At 36.7% G+C, this 18,326-nt stretch overlaps 1 protein-coding gene and 1 long non-coding RNA gene across 10 annotated transcripts in view; one reads left to right on the forward strand and one right to left on the reverse strand.

The window, feature by feature from the left end:
- LOC309661352 overlaps positions 1–18,326 on the forward strand; it is a 161,509-nt gene that overhangs the window by 121,522 nt on the left and 21,661 nt on the right. For 2 of the 5 annotated variants that reach the window (XR_014263971.1, XR_014263972.1), the window contains exon 6: positions 1,944–1,973. The exons of 2 other annotated variants lie outside the window; for them this stretch is intronic. This is a non-coding gene — a long non-coding RNA (uncharacterized lncRNA). Of the gene's footprint in view, positions 1–1,943; positions 5,466–18,326 lie in introns of those variants that run through there. One more of the 5 variants, XR_014263974.1, reaches the window with a different exon arrangement.
- Positions 1–18,326, reverse strand: part of PDE5A (phosphodiesterase 5A) — a 163,167-nt gene that overhangs the window by 53,880 nt on the left and 90,961 nt on the right. For all 5 annotated transcript variants that reach the window (XM_082462811.1, XM_082462815.1, XM_082462813.1 and 2 more), the window contains exons 8-9: positions 12,947–13,055; positions 11,808–11,895 (exon numbers count right to left, since the gene is read on the reverse strand). In XM_082462811.1, coding sequence (XP_082318937.1) covers positions 11,808–11,895; positions 12,947–13,055 — 197 coding nt within the window. The remainder of the gene's footprint in view (positions 1–11,807; positions 11,896–12,946; positions 13,056–18,326) is intronic.

Raw genomic sequence — 18,326 nt, forward strand, 5'->3', positions numbered from 1 at the left:
ATTTAACATTATATTGGAGTATAATTGCTTTACAATGTTGTGTTAGTTTCTGCTGTATAACAAAGTGAATCAGCTATATGTATACATATATCCCCATATCCCCTCCCTCTTGCGTCTCCCTCCCACCCCTCTACGTGGTCACAAAGTACGGAGCTGACCTCCCTGTGCTATGCGGCTGCTTCCCACTAGCTATCTGTTTTACATTTGGTAGTGTATATATGTCAATGCTACTCTCTCACTTCGTCCCAGCTTACCCTTTCCCCTCCCCATGTGCTCCAGTCCATTCTCTACGTCTGCATCTTTATTCCTGTCCTGCCCCTAAGTTCGTCAGAACCATTTTTTTTTTTTAGATTCCATATATATGTGTTAGCATACGGTATTCGTTTTTCTCTTTCTGACTTACTTCACTCTGTATGACAGACTCTAGGTCCATCCACCTCACTACAAATAACTCCATTTTGTTTCTTTTTATGGCTGAGTAATACTCCATTGTATATATGTGCCACATCTTCTTTATCCATTCATCTGTCGATGGACACTTAGGTTGCTTCCATGACCTGGCTATTGTAACTAGTGCTGCAATGAACATTGGGGTGCATGTGTCCTTTGGAATTATGGTTTTCTCAGGGTACATGCCCAGTAGTGGGATTGCTGGGTCATACGGTAGTTCTATTTTTCGGTTTTTAAGGAACCTCCATACCGTTCTCCATAGTGGCTGTATCGATTTACATTCCCACCAACAGTGCAAGAGAGTTCCCTTTTCTCCACACCCTCTTCTATGAAAAATTTTAAACTCTCCTTGAGTTAGTATTGGTTATTACCAATTTTTATAGAATTTCTCCATTTCATCAAAACATATTTTTTTGGTACATTGTATTATCTAACATCTTTTAAAGTTCCTTCTGTATCTGTAATTACATTTCCTTTCTCATTCCTATTTGTGTTTCTTTTATTTCCCTCATTATCTGTGTTGGAGGTTTGTTTATTATTATTGTGTTTGCCCATTATCTCTTGTTTTACTATCCCCTCTTATTTCATAAATTTATCTTTTCAGTTTCTTTCCTCTGCTTGCTTTCTTCCTATTTATTTGTTTACTTTGGGGGCAGCATAGAGGATGAGAAGGAGAAAGGTGCTGTCTTTCTAATTTCTTCAGTTGAACACTTAGTTCAAATAACTTCATTATGTCCTAATTAATAATGGCAAAATATTTAAAGCTATATAACTCCTATATATATAGCTTTGACCTTGTACCTTGAGTTTTTAAGTTAAATTGATACAACCACTAATTTTCTAAAATGCTATAGTTTCATTTTGACTTTTGATTTCTTCTTTGTCATTTGGGAGAATGTTTTTCAGTGTCTAAGTGAGCTTTTTCCTTCCAATTTATCCTTTTATTACACATTTCTAGTTTTAACGCACTGTGATCCATGACAGTGGTTGTCAATTCTACTTTTCAGAAATGACTAAGTTTGTGTTGTATGTGTGTGTATCACTAATATTTGTAAATTTCTGATGAATATTTGATAGGAATTTGTTTTTAAATTATGAAATATAAAAGTAAATATTTATATGCCAATTAAATCCATTTCATTTTGTGTATTAATCAATTCTAATGTTTCCTTATATTTTCCTGTACTTTAACATTCTATCAAAAGGGTACTAAAGACTCTCACTATGACCACCATTTTGTCCATTTCTCCTTGTATTTTTAATAGCTTTGGTTTTTGTATGTCAATGATGTTATTTAGTTTATAGAAGCATTTATGACAATTACACTTTCCTCTGTGAATTTAACTTAATCAATGCAAAGTGATTCTGTATAGTATATGTTTTTACCTTAAAATTTACATTGTCTGATATTGATATTGTTTATCTCTACTCAAATTTTTCCCATTCTGTATAAAATGTGTTCTTACAAATAGTATATTCTTCCTATCTTCTAGAAATTCCTCAATGTTTCTGGTCCAATAAAGGTAAGCGTCTCTGTTTTCCAGGGCTACTATGAGGTTTCTCTTATTTCTCCATTTCTTCAATCAATTCTTGAAACTATAATCCTTATATTTATTTTTATTTTATAGATTTTCACTTTTATAATTTCAAGCTATAATCTCCTAGTTTTATTTTTTTCTCATTTTCTTTCCATTATTACTGCCCCTATAGCCTTATTTCCTGGCACTTATCACTAATCATAATTAACAATTCTTTAATTGGGAAAAACTGTATACTTTAAGCAATATAAGCAGTATGTACCATGGATGACACTGTACAGTGTAATTTTATTTGCATTAGGAAAATCCTAGCAAATATTTTTAAAAACAAATGAATAGTTCGTGATATTGCCAAATGATATAATTTAATATGAAAAATAAAATTAAGAAGTCAAATTTAAACTTACATAATTTTACAATATTTACTTATGTCTTGGGATCATACTGCAACACATAGATGAGCAGAGCATTAGGACGGTAATCAGTTTAGAAAATATATTCAGTAAGAAATATATATTCCTCTCTCATACTTCACTGTCAAACAACGTGTGGTATAACACTATGATTTTTATTACATTTTCACTAAAAAAAAAAAGGTGAGATGAAAATGTAAGCTATTTAAAGTGGAGATGTTGTCAACAATATTTTTTGGATGGGAATGGAACTAATTTCTTCAAAATATGCCCTGAAATTGACATGGAAAATAGGCATAAGAATTTCTAGTAAATATGATATGAGAAAAAGGCAAACTTAGTCTAATAAATAGGAGAAATAATTGGTTAAAATAAGTGAATTTGAATGAGGAAGTATTTTCTTAATAGTGTTGAAAACAAAGTGGTGGAAACACTCTGTGTTAGCCAGAGCACTGAGAAAACATCTGATATGAAAAAATACCTCAGGGAATACATTTGGTGATACAACAGGCCCCGTACTGGTCTAATGTCTATAATTTCATCTAATTGTCAGTAATGGGAAAAAAAAAAGAAGGGAAAGAAGATTACCAAAAACACATGGGCCCGTCTGTCTTTCTGTATGGAACTCTGTGGGGATTCTGTATTAGAATTACATACTAGCAGAATCTGGTCTGTGACATGTAAGAAAAATTATCTACGGCCATGATGTTTTCCATGCTGCATCTGTGAGTACAAAGTATAGTCGAGAATTCAAATTCTCTGTTTTGTCACACTTATAAAGACAGCAGGGAACACTGGAAATTTTCCCTCTTGAAATTAACCTGAACCCCCCCAAGAAACCCCACCAGGGAAATCATTTTTTCTTTCTTTCTTTTTATTGGCAGGGAATTTTTCCTTTCCAAAGACAACATTTACTTACTTTTGACTCTGTTATCAAGCAGGGTGACACAAAATGTACGCCAAGAGAAGTCTGATTATTTCAACTGGTATTTCTTTCTTTGTTCACTTGTCTGAAACAGTGACAGGAACACAGAATATGGATTCTGAAGGGATCTGAAAGGTTAGTTAGTTGAATAATGTGCCCATAACCTTTTTTTTTTTTTTTAAATAAATTTATTTATTTATTTATGGCTGCGTTGGGTCTTCATTGCTGCGTGCAGGCTTTCTCTAGTTGCGGCGAGCGGGGGCTGCTCTTCCTTGAGGTGCGCGGGCTTCTCACTGTGGTGGCTTCTCGTGGAGCACGGGCCCTAGGCGTGTGGGCTTCAGTAGTCGTGGCACATGGGCTCAGTAGTTGTGGCTCGCGGGGTCTAGAGCGCAGGCTCAGTAGTTGTGGCGCACGGGCTTAGTAGCTCCGTGGCATGTGGGATCTTTCCGGACCAGGGCTCAAAGCCCATAACCTTTTAAATGCTTAAAGAGAGAGTGGAGCCAGCCGGATGTTGTGAGCCCTATTCCCATCCAGGGACCTTTGCACTTCCCCAAACTCCTCTTATTTATCACATGTGTAAAGTGATGAAAAAGCCTGATGTATAACTTCCTCCAGCCACTCCCCATTCCCAGTTATTCCAAAGAGATGCTGCTGAGAAAAAGCGAAGATGTGCCTTGATGTGGCAAGTTGCCACTCTGTCCTCCTTCTTATCAGAACTTATTAGTAAATGATGCATCGCTTCTGGAATCCATTTCACATTTTCAAAGGTCAAAGGCAGCTTGTGGAAAGCTCTATATTTATATCAAAAAGCATTTTAAAGAAGCATAACGTGGGAGATTTGGATTGACATATATACACTAATATGTATAAAATAGATAACTAATAAGAACCTGCTGTAAAAAAAATAAAATAAAATAAAATTCAAAAAAAATTTTTAAAAAAAGAAGCATAACATTTATAATGTAGTTTTCACCTAACTCCTAGAATATAAAATTTTATATCCTAAACATTTATGTAGTTTCATATTGTAGGGTACCCTTGTCAGTTTTCTTCTGTTGTTTATGTTAGAGATCTGATCGGTGATAATCTTGAAAAGAGAGTTGACATATGGATTCATTAGGCTCTACTTTTTTCTCTGAGAGCTGAGAAGCGTGCAGGTGATGAACAGCCTTCAGGGACTCGCCAGGCTAGCTTCCAAGAGGCTTTATGAGGCAATGCACTGCAGTCAGCAAGCCCAGCCCTGTAGGCTTAGAAACTAGTTTACCATGCTGAGGACAGATCCCACTCTCTGGGGTAGAGAACAGTACCTAAGTTCACAAGACTGATTTATAAAATCAGGAGAGAGGAGAAGACAGCAGAAGAGTAAGACGCGGAGATCACCTTCCTCCCCACAGATACAAGAGAAATACACCTACACGTGGAACTGCTCCTATAGAACACCAACTGAACGCTGGCAGAAGACGTCAGACCTCCCAAAAGCCGTGTGGATGAAAGGCTCTTGGTGCTCCAGCCAAGCATCAGGGCTGTGCCTCTGTGGTGGGAGAGCCAAATTCAGGACACTGGTCCACAAGAGACCTCCCAGCTCCACGTAATACCAAACGGCAAAAATCTCCCAGAGATCTCCATCTCAACACCAAGACCCAGCTTCACTCAACGACCAGCAAGCTACAGTGCTGGACACCCTATGCCAAACAACTAGCAAGACAGGAATACAGCCCCATCCATTAGCAGAGAGGCTGCCTAAAATCATAATAAGGCCACAGACACCCCAACACACCACCAGACGTGGACCTGCCCACCAGAAAGACAAAATCCAGCCTCATCCACCAGAACACAGGCACTAGTCCCCTCCACCAGGAAGCCTACACAACCCACTGAACCAACCTTAGCCAGTGGGGACAGATACCAAAAACAACGGGAACTACGAACCTGCAGCCTGCGAAAAGGAGACCCCAAACACAGTAAGATAAGCAAAATGAGAAGACAGAAAAACACACAGCAGATGAAGGAGCAAGGTAAAAACACACCAGACCTAACAAATGAAGAGGAAATAGGCAGTCTACCTGAAAAAGAATTCAGAATAATGATAGTAAAGATGATCCAAAATCTTGGAAACAGAATAGACAAAATGCAAGAAACATTTAACAAGGACATAGACGAACTAAAGAGTAACCAAGCAACGATGAACAACAAAATAAATGAAATTAAAATTACTCGAGAAGGGATCAATAGCAGAATAACTGAGGCAGAAGAACGGATAAGTGACCTGGAAGATAAAAGAGTGGAAATAACTACTGCAGAACAGAATAAAGAAAAAAGAATGAAAAGAACTGAGGACAGTCTCAGAGACCTCTGGGACAACATTAAATGCACCAACATTCGAATTATAGGGGTCCCAGAAGAAGAAGAGAAAAAGAAAGGGACTGAGAAAATATTTGAAGAGATTATAGTTGAAAAATTCCCTAATATGGGAAAGGAAATAGTTAATCAAGTCCTGGAAGCACAGAGAGTCCCATACAGGATAAATTGAAGGAGAAACACGCCAAGACACATATTAATCAAACTATCAAAAAATAAATATAAAGAAAACATATTAAAAGCAGCAAGGGAAAAACAACACATAACACACAAGGGAATCCCCATAAGGTCAACAGCTGATCTTTCAGCAGAAACTCTGCAAGCCAGAAGGGAGTGGCAGGAAATATTTAAAGTGATGAAGGTGAAAAACCTACAACCAAGATTACTCTACCCAGCAAGGATCTCATTCAGATTTGATGGAGAAATTAAAACCTTTACAGACAAGCAAAAGCTGAGAGAGTTCAGCACCACCAAACCAGCTTTACAACAAATGCTAAAGGAACTTCTCTAGGCAAGAAACACAAGAGAAGGAAAACACCTACAATAACAAACCCAAAACATTTAAGAAAATGGGAATAGGAACATACATATCGATAATTACCTTGAATGTAAATGGATTAAATGCTCCCACCAAAAGACACAGGCTGGCTGAATGGATACAAAAACAAGACCCGTATATATGCTGTCTACAAGAGACCCACTTCAGACCTGGGGACACATACAGACTGAAAGTGAGGGGATGGAAAAAGATATTCCATGCAAATGGAAATCAAAAGAAAGCTGGAGTAGCAATTCTCATATCAGACAAAATAGACTTTAAAATAAAAACTATTACAAGAGACAAAGAAGGACACTATATAATGATCAAGGGATCGATCCAAGAAGAAGATATAACAATTGTAAATATTTATGCACCCAACACAGGAGCACCTCAATACATAAGGCAAATACTAACAGCCATAAAAGGGGAAATCGACAGTAACACAATCATAGTAGGGGACTTTAACACCCCACTTTCACCAATGGACAGATCATCCAAAATGAAAATAAATAAGGAAACACAAGCTTTAAATGATACCTTAAACAAGATGGACTTAATTGATATTTATAGGACATTCCACCCAAAAACAACAGAATACACATTTTTCTCAAGTGCTCATGGAACATTCTCCAGGAGAGATCATATCTTGGGTCACAAATCAAGCCTTGGTAAATTTAAGAAAATTGAAATCGTATCAAGTATCTTTTCCGACCACAGTGCTATGAGACTAGATATCAATTACAGGAAAAGATCTGTAAAAAATACAAACACATAGAGACTAAACAATACACTACTTAATAACGAAGTGATCACTGAAGAAATCAAAGGGGAAATCAAAAAATACCTAGAAACAAATGACAATGGAGACATGACGACCCAAAACCTATGGGATACAGCAAAAGCAGTTCTAAGAGGGAAGTTTATAGCAATACAAGCCTACCTCAAGAAACAGGAAACATCTCAAATAAACAACCTAACCTTGCACCTAAAGCAATTAGAGAAAGAAGAACAAAAAAACCCCAAAGTTAGCAGAAGGAAAGTAATCATAAAGATCAGATCAGAAATAAATGAAAAAGAAAAGAAGGAAACAATAGCAAAGATCAATACAACTAAAAGATGGTTCTTTGAGAAGATAAACGAAATTGATAAATCACTAGCCAGACTCATCAAGAAAAAAAGGGAGAAGACTCAAATCAATAGAAATAGAAATGAAAAAGGAGAAGTAACAACTGACACTGCAGAAATACAAACGATCATGAGAGATTACTACAAGCAACTCTATGCCAATAAAATGGACAACCTGGAAGAAATGGACAAATTCTTAGAAAGGCACAACCTGCCGAGACTGAACCAGGAACAAACAGAAAATATGAACAGACCAATCACAAGCACTGAAATTGAAACTGTGATTAAAAATCTTCCAACAAACAAAAGCCCAGGACCAGATGGCTTCACAGGCGAATTCTATCAAACATTTAGAGAAGAGCTAACACCTATCCTTCTCAAACTCTTCCAAAATATAGCAGAGGGAGGAACACTCCCAAACTCATTCTACGAGGCCACCATCACCCTGATACCAAAACCAGACAAAGATGTCACAAAGAAAGAAAACTACAGGCCAATATCACTGATGAACATAGATGCAAAAATCCTCAACAAAATACTAGCAAACAGAATCCAACAGCACATTAAAAGGATCATACACCATGATCAAGTGGGGTTTATTCCAGGAATGCAAGGGTTCTTCAATATATGCAAATCAATCAACGTGATACATCATATTAACAAATTGAAGGAGAAAAACCATATGATCACCTCAATAGATGCAGAGAAAGCTTTCGACAAAATTCAACACCCATTTATGATAAAAACGCTCCAGAAAGTAGGCATACAGGGAACTTTCCTCAACATAATAAAGGCCATATATGACAAACCCACAGCCAACATTGTCCTCAATGGTGAAAAACTGAAACCATTTCCTCTAAGATCAGGAACGAGACAAGGTTGCCCACTCTCACCACTACTATTCAACATAGTTTTGGAAGTTTTAGCCACAGCAATCAGAGAAGAAAAAGAAATAAAAGGAATCCAAATCGGAAAAGAAGAAGTAAAGCTGTCACTGTTCGCAGATGACATGATACTATACATAGAGAATCCTAAAACTGCTACCAGAAAACTACTAGAGCTAATCAATGAATTTGGTAAAGTAGCAGGATACAAAATGAATGCACAGAAATCTCTTGCATTCCTATACACTAATGATGAAAAATCTGAAAGTGAAATAAAGAAAACACTCCCATTTACCATTGCAACAAAAAGAATAAAATATCTAGGAATAAACCTACCTAAGGAGACAAAAGACCTGTATGCAGAAAATTATTAGACACTGATGAAAGAAATTAAAGATGATACAAATAGATGGAGAGATATACCATGTTCTTGGATTGGAAGAATCAACATTGTGAAAAGGACTCTACTACCCAAAGCAATCTACAGATTCAATGCAATCCCTATCAAACTACCACTGGCATTTTTCACAGAACTAGAACAAAAAATTTCACAGTTTGCATGGAAACACAAAAGACCCCGAATAGCCAAAGCAATCTTGAGAACAAAAAATGGAGCTGGAGGAATCAGGCTCCCTGACTTCAGACTATACTATAAAGCTACAGTAATCAAGACAGTATGGTACTGGCACAAAAACAGAAACATAGATCAATGGAACAGGATAGAAAGAAAGCCCAGAGATAAACCCACGCACATATGGTCACCTTATCTTTGATAAAGGAGGCAAGCATATACAGTGGAGAAAAGACAGCCTCTTCAATAAGTGGTGCTGGGAAAACTGGACCGCTACATGTAAAAGAATGAGATTAGAACACTCCCTAACACCATACACAAAAATAAACTCAAAATGGATTAAAGGCCTAAATGTAAGGCTAGACACTATCCAACTCTTAGAGCAAAACACAGGCAGCACACTCTATGACATAAATCACAGCAAGATCCTTTTTGACCCACCTCTGAGAGAAATGGAAATAAAAACAAAAATAAACAAATGGGACCTAATGAAACTTAAAAGCTTTTGCACAGCAAAGGAAACCATAAACAAGACCAAAAGACAACGCTCAGAATGGGAGAAAATATTTGTAAATGAAGCAACTGTCAAAGGATTAATCTCCAAAACTTACAAGCAGCTCATGCAGCTCAATAACAAAAAAGCAAACAACCCAATCCAAAAATGGGCAGAAGACCTAAATAGACACTTCTCCAAAGAAGATATACAGATTGCCAACAAACACATGAAAGAATGCTCAACATCATTAATCATTAGAGAAATGCAAATCAAAACTACAATGAGATATCATCTCACACCAGTCAGAATGGCCATCATCAAAAAATCTAGAAACAATAAATGCTGGAGCGGGTGTGGAGAAAAGGGAACCCTCTTGCACTGTTGGTGGGAATGTAAATTGATACAGCCACTATGTAGAACAGTATGGAGGGTCCTTAAAAAACTAAACATAGAACTACCATATGACCCAGCAATCCCACTACTGGGCATATACCCTGAGAAAACCATAATTCAAAAAGAGTCATGTACCAAAATGTTCATTGCAGCTCTATTTACAATAGCCAGGACATGGAAGCAACCTAAGTGTCCATCATCGGATGAATGGATAAAGAAGATGTGGCACATATATACAATGGAATATTACTCAGACATAAAAAGAAACGAAATGGAGTTATTTGTAGTGAGGTGCATGGAGTTAGAGTCTGTCATACAGAGTGAAGTAAGTCAGAAAGAGAAAAACAAATACAGTATGCTAACACATATATATGGAATCTAAGGAAAAAAAAAAAAAGGTCATGAAGAACCTAGTGGCAAGACGGGAATAAAGACACAGACCTACTAGAGAATGGACTTGAGGATATGGGGAGGGGGAAGGGTAAGCTGTGACAAAGTGAGAGAGTGGCATGGACATATATACACTACCAAACATAAAATAGATAGCTAGTGGGAAGCAACCGCATAGCACAGGGAGATCAGCTCTGTGCTTTGTGACCACCTAGAGGGGTGGGATAGGGAGGGTGGGAGGGAGGGAGATGCAAGAGGGAAGAGATATGGGAACATATGTATATGTATAACTGATTCACTTTGTTATAAAGCAGAAACTAACACACCATTGTAAAGCAATTATACACCAATAAAGATGTTAAAAAATATATATATTTTAAAAAATAATAATAATAAATAAATAAATAAAATAAAATCAATGTCCAACAAGAAATAGATCTGTCCCAGAAACCCGAGTACATGCACCTGCAACTCAGCCCATTGCCTCAAGCCCAGTTCACTGATTTACAATAAGAAACAACTGGCAAAGCGAGCAATGTATTCGAGAGGGTATGAAGAATACATTATCTTCCTATGAGTTAACATATCTTGGAAAGAAAATAATCAGAACAAGGGAAGTCAGACTGGTGGCTTGTTTAATGGCATAAGCCCGTGTATCCATCTCACAGTGAGGACGCATGCCAGCAAACGGACTGGAATCAGTGAGCAGGACCAGCTGCAACCTGCTGCATCCATCGCCACGCAAGTGCTGGCCTTGCCAAGTGGTCAGCACACCCTATACACTGCTACAACCTTCTACATCCATCTCCATGGGAGAGGCAAAGGTTCCCCGAGTACTGCACACAACTGGAGAGGCACTTTCAATATCTGTCCTTTTTTTCCCCCCATTTTCATGAACGATTTCCCCCCGCACCGACATTTCTGACCAACACTCTTCTTTAATGAAATTACAGTCAAATCTTACAACCTGGAAACTCACCAGAATTTTTAAGGTAAATTTATATAGCTAAGCCTTGCTCCGTTAGGGTTTTTATTTAAAAGTTTAGCCTCTGTTCCAAGTTCTTGGGAGAATACTTAACAGTTCAGACTGTTTTCACAGTGTCAATCATGCATGATTGGCATACAAAACCTCACATTTTCTGTTCTACATTTAATATAACCTGCAATGCCAAGAAATAAATATGTCGATAATAGGAAACATCATCTCATTTTTCTGAGAATGCCTTCTTCCATCATTCCTGCAGTAGACATATTTTACTAACCTTCATGTAAGAATGTAAACTCCCTGAGGCAGGGGTTTTTGCTTGTTCACTGACTTATCCCAAGTGCCTAAAGCAGTGGAGTGTTCAATGAATACAACCTACAATCAAAACCATGTATTCAAAAAAGAAAAACCAGAAACCAAGAGGTGAGGCAGTAAAACAATATACATTATCGACTTGATCTCTCTCAGTTTGCTAACTTTCAACATGTCATTCTTAAACCAAACTTCTGTTGAAACAGGATTACAATTACCAAAATACATCATAGTTAATAAGATATTTAACAAATGTTTGTTGACATTTATCAATATAAAATTATTTCAAAATTCTTTTATCATTCCAATTTTTATCTTTTTTTCAAACATTTTAGTCTTTAAATTTACACTTGAAAGAAAGAAGTTTCTGAGAATACATGTTTTTCTTTAATAAGTGCAGAGTAGAGGTCAACAAAAAGGCTTTACCTATCACTTTATTCTTCTTTCCATTTTTTATAGGCGTACAAAGCAAACTTCTAATGCACTGCTGTTTTACATTTCCTGTGTTTTCATTCTAAACAAAAAGAAAAACAAGACAGCTAAATATTATGAGAAGACTGTTTGTCCATTAGATGCTATAGAAACTATATTGGACCTCGGAAGCCACTAATATATTCTTCTTTTATTAGCTGGAGATAACATCAGAGTGTAGAAAATGTACAAATGTAAAATGAAGTTCACATAAATGCACTATAAAGCAATTAGTCTTTACATTATTAAAAAAAACTAAATATCCTATTTTCTTTAAAAAAATTTTTTCCATATTTTCCATTTTATTTACCTGTATGTCTTTTATTTTCCATTTTAAACTCTCCAAGCAGCTTACAGTAATACTAAGCAAAGTATTTATTCAGTTTCTACTATCCCTGTGTAGTGGATGTCTGAAATAACTTAACAAGAGGGGCAGAAGTCAAAAGCATTACACCACCTAGGATTCTACATGTTACAAATTTGTCCTTGTTTAGTTTTACCACTGTTATCTATTGCCCTTATTGCTAAAGTTCTAAAAAGTTCTCCTAGATAGGCAAATAACAAAGTCAAGGCAGCTGCCTCAAACTGTAATGCTTTTCTGAAGTTAGATGAGAAAAAATACTAGAATTCAAAGTTTTCAATGTCTGAGAAACTGACCCTTGTAGCTTTGCTCTCAAGGAAAACAGATATTCAGTTTTCCACAGAGCTGTTCACTGCGGTAGATTACCAATTACAGGCATTTAAGCCATATGAAACTTAATTTTTGAGGGTAAACTCAAGAACTCCAGCCACACTATCTAAAGAATGTCATTAAGTAGGTAATAGTTAAATTACCTCAAAATTAGTTTATGATAGTTCATTAATACATGTTTAAAAAACTAATAAAAGTACAGAGAAAAATACTCAAGTATAGCTGATAACCTCTCAACAGATGTTATAAGCTGTTTTATTCTCCTTCCTCAGATCACGGAAAGCACAGATCACTCCCAAAGAGCCAATTCTAGGGCCAGTCCTTCAGTTAAGAGTAACTAGTTTAAGTGCAGATCTGATAGGAAACAGCCTTCAAGCTCCAAGTCTAAAATTGGGTTACTTACTGTCCAGGGAAATCTTTTATCTTTACTGACATCTGGGATATTAAGTGGTTCCATAGTATTTTTGACATACTGAGCATACATGTAATTGATTCTGTTCACATCACGTTCCCTGTGGAGAGAACAGAGATGAGTTCTTTCTGTGCAGTGAAAAAAACGCAGGCAAAACGAAGTCAAAATAGGTGATTATAAGAGAAACATACCAGTCTTAAATTATAGAGCAAAGTGTATATCTTAATTGGAAAATGCAGCTTTAAACATATTTGATGATTTACAACTTTGGTAGTTACTATAACTGAAATGCTTTGAGAAAACAAAGACCCACAATTTTTCAGCTATCTAAAACAAGTTTAAAATGTCATTAAGTAAACTTATTACCACTGTTAATGGGCATGTTGATTTTTGTGCTGTTTAATGTAAAATCCATATGACTTTTTCCTATGTCTTATTTTCTCATCAGATTATAGAATGACTAAGGTCTAGTGTCTGTTTTTACTTCCTCAGTTATTTATTTAGTCTATCCATTCCAATAAAACAATCTTTTACACATTTCAGACCAAGGGGAAAATCGAGCAGGCCTAGAAGAATTTTATTAAGCTCTTCTCTCTTCTTTTTTCTGCTTTAAATTAAAAAAATTTTTTTTGAACTTACAACATTTTCCCAGTTTCTTGCTTAATAGGTTGAACATAAAAGGTTAACCTGATGTCACAGGGTTCATAAGTGCAGTGCCAGTACTGGAGTTGGGAAAACAGAACAGAACGTGTCTTTTCATCAGGAAACTTCCCATGTTCCTTGGTGATGGGGATGAATTCCGCAAAGAGGGTCAAGTTATAGAAATTTACTCCAGCCATAAGTATGTGCCTGTGTTAACTGTAAGATCACTAACTGAAGAAAATAGAAAAGCCTAATAGTGGGAGGCATTTCAAAATAAAATATGTGCCTCAGGAAAAATGTCTACTTGGTCTGAGTTCTCCAAGTGCTAATCTTTTCCTGTCTTCCATCCTTCTCACTCAGCCTGCCAAACTGCTTCTAGGACAGTGGTTTCAAATGATGTTCTCAATCACTGTGATTCCACAAAGATTCCTGAAGTTGTGGCCTCATTCCTGGCCAAGATAATTGAGTCTTTCCTTTCTTTGCTGTACATTTTAGGTTAAGTGTAATTCGGTCAGATCAGGTACTGACCATATGTCCAGTATTATATACAAGTGATAAAGAATGAAAGGGAAATGACAATAGTAACACAGGAATACATGAACTTCAGACTGAACATTTTCTGAGCCTAGATTGATAATGTGGGAAGGCATGCAAAATGTCAGACACATCAGACCTAGGACATTCCTGGGTTTCTATTTCATACATATTATTTGAGTAGAATCCCAAGAAAAGGTTATAAGTGTAGTATTTAGGTTAACAAAACTATTTTAAAACCACAAATATTTCATGGACAGCAAAAGTCTCACGAAAAGAAAATAAGAAGCTACAGTAAAGATAAGAAAAATGAAAAGGTAGTTACAGGGAGAAAGAAATACACTGGAGAGGATATCTTTGTCCAAATCTCTTTTAAAATGATGATGATGATGATGACTTTTATTGTTCTTATCATCGTCATTATGTCAACAGTGGGAGCCAGATGAAACCCAAATAGTTAAGCAACTTGCCAGAGATCATAAATTCAGATGTATAGGCATTGATACAGAGAAGCAGAAGTATTAAAATTACTTTTAAATCAATAGAAACCTAACTCTTTTTTCAATTCCCTGAAAATTTTAAGTTCTCCTGATGGTTACTTTAGTGAAAAATTAGTATTAGATTTATTAAGGTTACGTGATAGCATCTTATTTCTTACTCTGTAAAAAGTGCTAATAAATTCTTACTCCCTCCCCTCAATAACAACAGACTGAGCACTTCTTCCATGAGAGGCACCCTTAGCATCATGGGGAGATAAGCTTCCAGAGGTCAGTAGCTGTCATAAGGCGCTTGTAATCTAGTAGAGGATTGTGACAGAGAATGAATAATAATACAAGGTCTAGTTGCATGTCCTCTTTGAGCAGAGTCTAGTGCAGAAGCCCCCAGGGGTCCCTCAATAACTCTTCTCCTTTCCTCTTTATCTGGACACATAGCCGCTGAGGATAAAGACCACATTTATCAGCCACCCTAGTGGCTTGGGATCATCATGTGACTAAGTTCTAGGCAACAGGAAATGTGACTGCTTCTAGAAAGCTTACCTAAAAGGCAGCTGATGTATGCTCTCTGCCCCTTCTTTCCCTGTCCCCCATCCTACCATCTGAAGCGTGGATATGAAGGCTGGAGCTGCTTCCTGGACCCTGAAGGGAAGGGCCACTCCCTAGAGATGCAGAGTAGAAAGCTTGCAGGTACCTGGGTCCCTGAGGCCTTTGTAGAACAGAGCAGCAACACAGAGCCTGAGCTGCCTGCCTCTGGGTCTTTACAGGAGAGAGTAATAATATTGCATTCTTATTTAAGCTATTTTTACTTTGGGTTTTTATGATTCACACTCAAACCTAATCCTAACTAATAAAATTGGTAACAATGAAAGCACCACATGTGGAGAAGATGGACAGATAACCCCTTGGTGGAGTGGGTTGGAGAAGCGGGGGCATTAGGGAAATGCGCAAAAGGCTGGTGAGATTTAAGGATGCATAGAAAGACATCAAGAATGAAAAGGAGGGGGAAAAACAGTATAAAAACATTGCTGAAATGGAAGACTTCTAGGTATATTTGGGAAACATTAAACAGTTACAGATTGTTAGGAATAAAGTGATGGTTTTAGGCTGAAGATGTTAGGACAGGTAGTGGATGATTTTGAAAGTGCAATGCAAAGGGATAGGATCTTCCTTTAAATAACAAGAATATTCTGGTAGCCTTGCAAATGTGCCTCTCAGACCTGCAACTGCAGGAGACCTAAATGACCAGGGTCTCTAGTCACTGTGCTCTGAAGCCCAGGGCTGTGCTTGTACTGCAGACACACTTCCCAGGGCTGCTCCTGGGAAAAGATGGAGCTCGCACAGCAGGGACACTGAGGCAGCCCAGGCTTGGGAGACCCAGGATGCTTCCGACAGGAGGCTTTGGCCACAGAACTCCCCAACAGCCTGGCCAAACTTTCCTTAGAACTGCTCGGCTGCCTAAGACACTTGCACACGATGCTCTTTCCTTTTTTACCCTCGCTTCCACTCTGGGTCAGACTTGTGTGGGGAGCTCACGGCTCTCTCATCCCCTCCCAGCTCCCTCCCCCTTTACTCTCACATGGGGTACCCCTAATAAATGTCTTACACAGTTAATCTAGTCTTTGTATCTGCTTCTTGGAAGGCCTGGGCTAACTCAGACCTCTAAGGCTTTTTGCACAGTGGATATCAAGGGAGGTGTACATGAGTACATCCTTGGGAAGACAGTCTGGGACACGAAGCTTGGAAACACTGAGAAATGTCTGTGCTTTTAGATGTAAATGGGAATCACTGCAGGTTATGTGAACCAAAGACAGAAAAACACATCAAAGAGACACAGAAATACTAACACTTACTGACTACTTACTATGTGCTGGAAATTTTCTGAAGCATTTTATGTGCATTAACTCATTTGGTCCCTTCTACAATCCTGCCATCAGTATCTCTATTTTACAGATGAAGAAACTGAGGCTTTGAGAGGTTAAATAATTTGCACAAAGCGCTATAGCTAGTAAGTGGTGGAACTTAAGTTTAAATACAATCAGTCTGATTTCAGAGTCTACACTCTTACACTCTCTATCTACCATTTTTTAAAGTAGTAAAAACCTTTCTACTATTTTAAAAATAGTAGGTGTTACTGTATTTAACTATAATTGTTTTCCAATATAGTTATAACTATATAACAAGTATTAACTAGTATATGTAGTCCAAGAAAGTGGGCTTAAAGGAGTAATTCTATGTATTTGTCAGTTTATGACAAAATGTGCATTTAAAATTAACATGAAGTTAACTGATATGGAATTATAGCACTAAAATACCTATTTCTTAAAATTAAGAGCTAACATAAACTGTACCACATTACACTCACTTTTTCCTTCTAATTAGGTGGCTCTTTGAATCGAAGCATAGAAACTCTAAAACCTCCCACCATCTGGAAATGAGCTTCCCTTCTGAATTCTTGGGTGACCCAAACTCCAACAGTTTACTGTGCTTTATCCCAGTGATGATATGATTCTAATAATTATGTATAATGTTCACCCTGAATATTTTTTATTTTTACACTTAACATTTCAAAACTGTCTTCAATAAATTATTTTAATTTATAAAAGGTAATTAGTGGGTTGGTTGGAAAAGTACCAAACTGATACATAACTGCCTAAAAAGGATGATTTGCTTACTGCTAACATCATCAAATTGCCTAGCACTTCATCTCATGGAAGAGTGTTTGGACTGACAAAGTGTTTAATAATGAGAATTGGAGAGGCCTAAATTCTATCAATAAGCAATTTTAGAAATGTAATACAGAATCTGCTGGTCAGGTGTCAATACCAGTTAGTCCTTCAAAAAGCTGAAGTTACTAAACACCATTTTAATTCGGAGTTTTCACAAAATTAAGCCTGAAATCTAATTTTTATTAAAATAAAACCATATTTACATCACTAAGAGGACCTGTACTGCATCATTATAATAAAGGCTAACTATTAGCTAATGTAAGGCACTGGTGTTGAATAATTTTCATTACTGTAAAATCAGTTAATGAATCAGTTTAAATGATCCATGTAAATTAGTCTCTTTTAAGGTTACCACATTGACCTATTTATCCTTTATAAAACAATCTTTATACTAAGACTGTCTTGGTATAATTTTAAAAAGTGGAAAGATATCTTCCATTTTTCCTACAGAGAGGGAACGTGATATTCATCAGAAACAAATTAAATATATACTAAGACCTAATGGAAAGCTGATGAATTCATAAAAGTGCTAACAAAAGATCAAGATGAATAAATAAATAAATAAATAAATAAATAAATAAATAAATAAATAAATAAATAAAAAATACTAAGACTTAGATATATATATAGTAGGACCTCAGTTTTTTTTTAATGCATATTGACCAGTAGAGGTCACTATCATACCACATCACGGGCTTGTTCAGCTATCAGAAATAAGAGGACTTGCCTGATTTCACAACAAAAATCAAATGTGAATACATAAAATAAAATTACACAGGTATATGCTGCTATACAAATATTCAAAGGTAAATGTAGATAATTCATCATTTTATATAAATATTTTTCTCTTTGGCCATGCTGCACGGCTTGCAGGATCTTAGCTCCCTGACCAGGGATCAAACCCAGGCCCCAAAAGTGAAAGGGCCGAGTCCTAACCACTGGACCGCCAGGGAATTCCCATCATTTTATACA

The sequence above is a fragment of the Balaenoptera physalus genome (genome assembly GCF_965194825.1).
Source record: "Balaenoptera physalus genome assembly, chromosome: 5".
Taxonomy (NCBI): domain Eukaryota; kingdom Metazoa; phylum Chordata; class Mammalia; order Artiodactyla; family Balaenopteridae; genus Balaenoptera; species Balaenoptera physalus.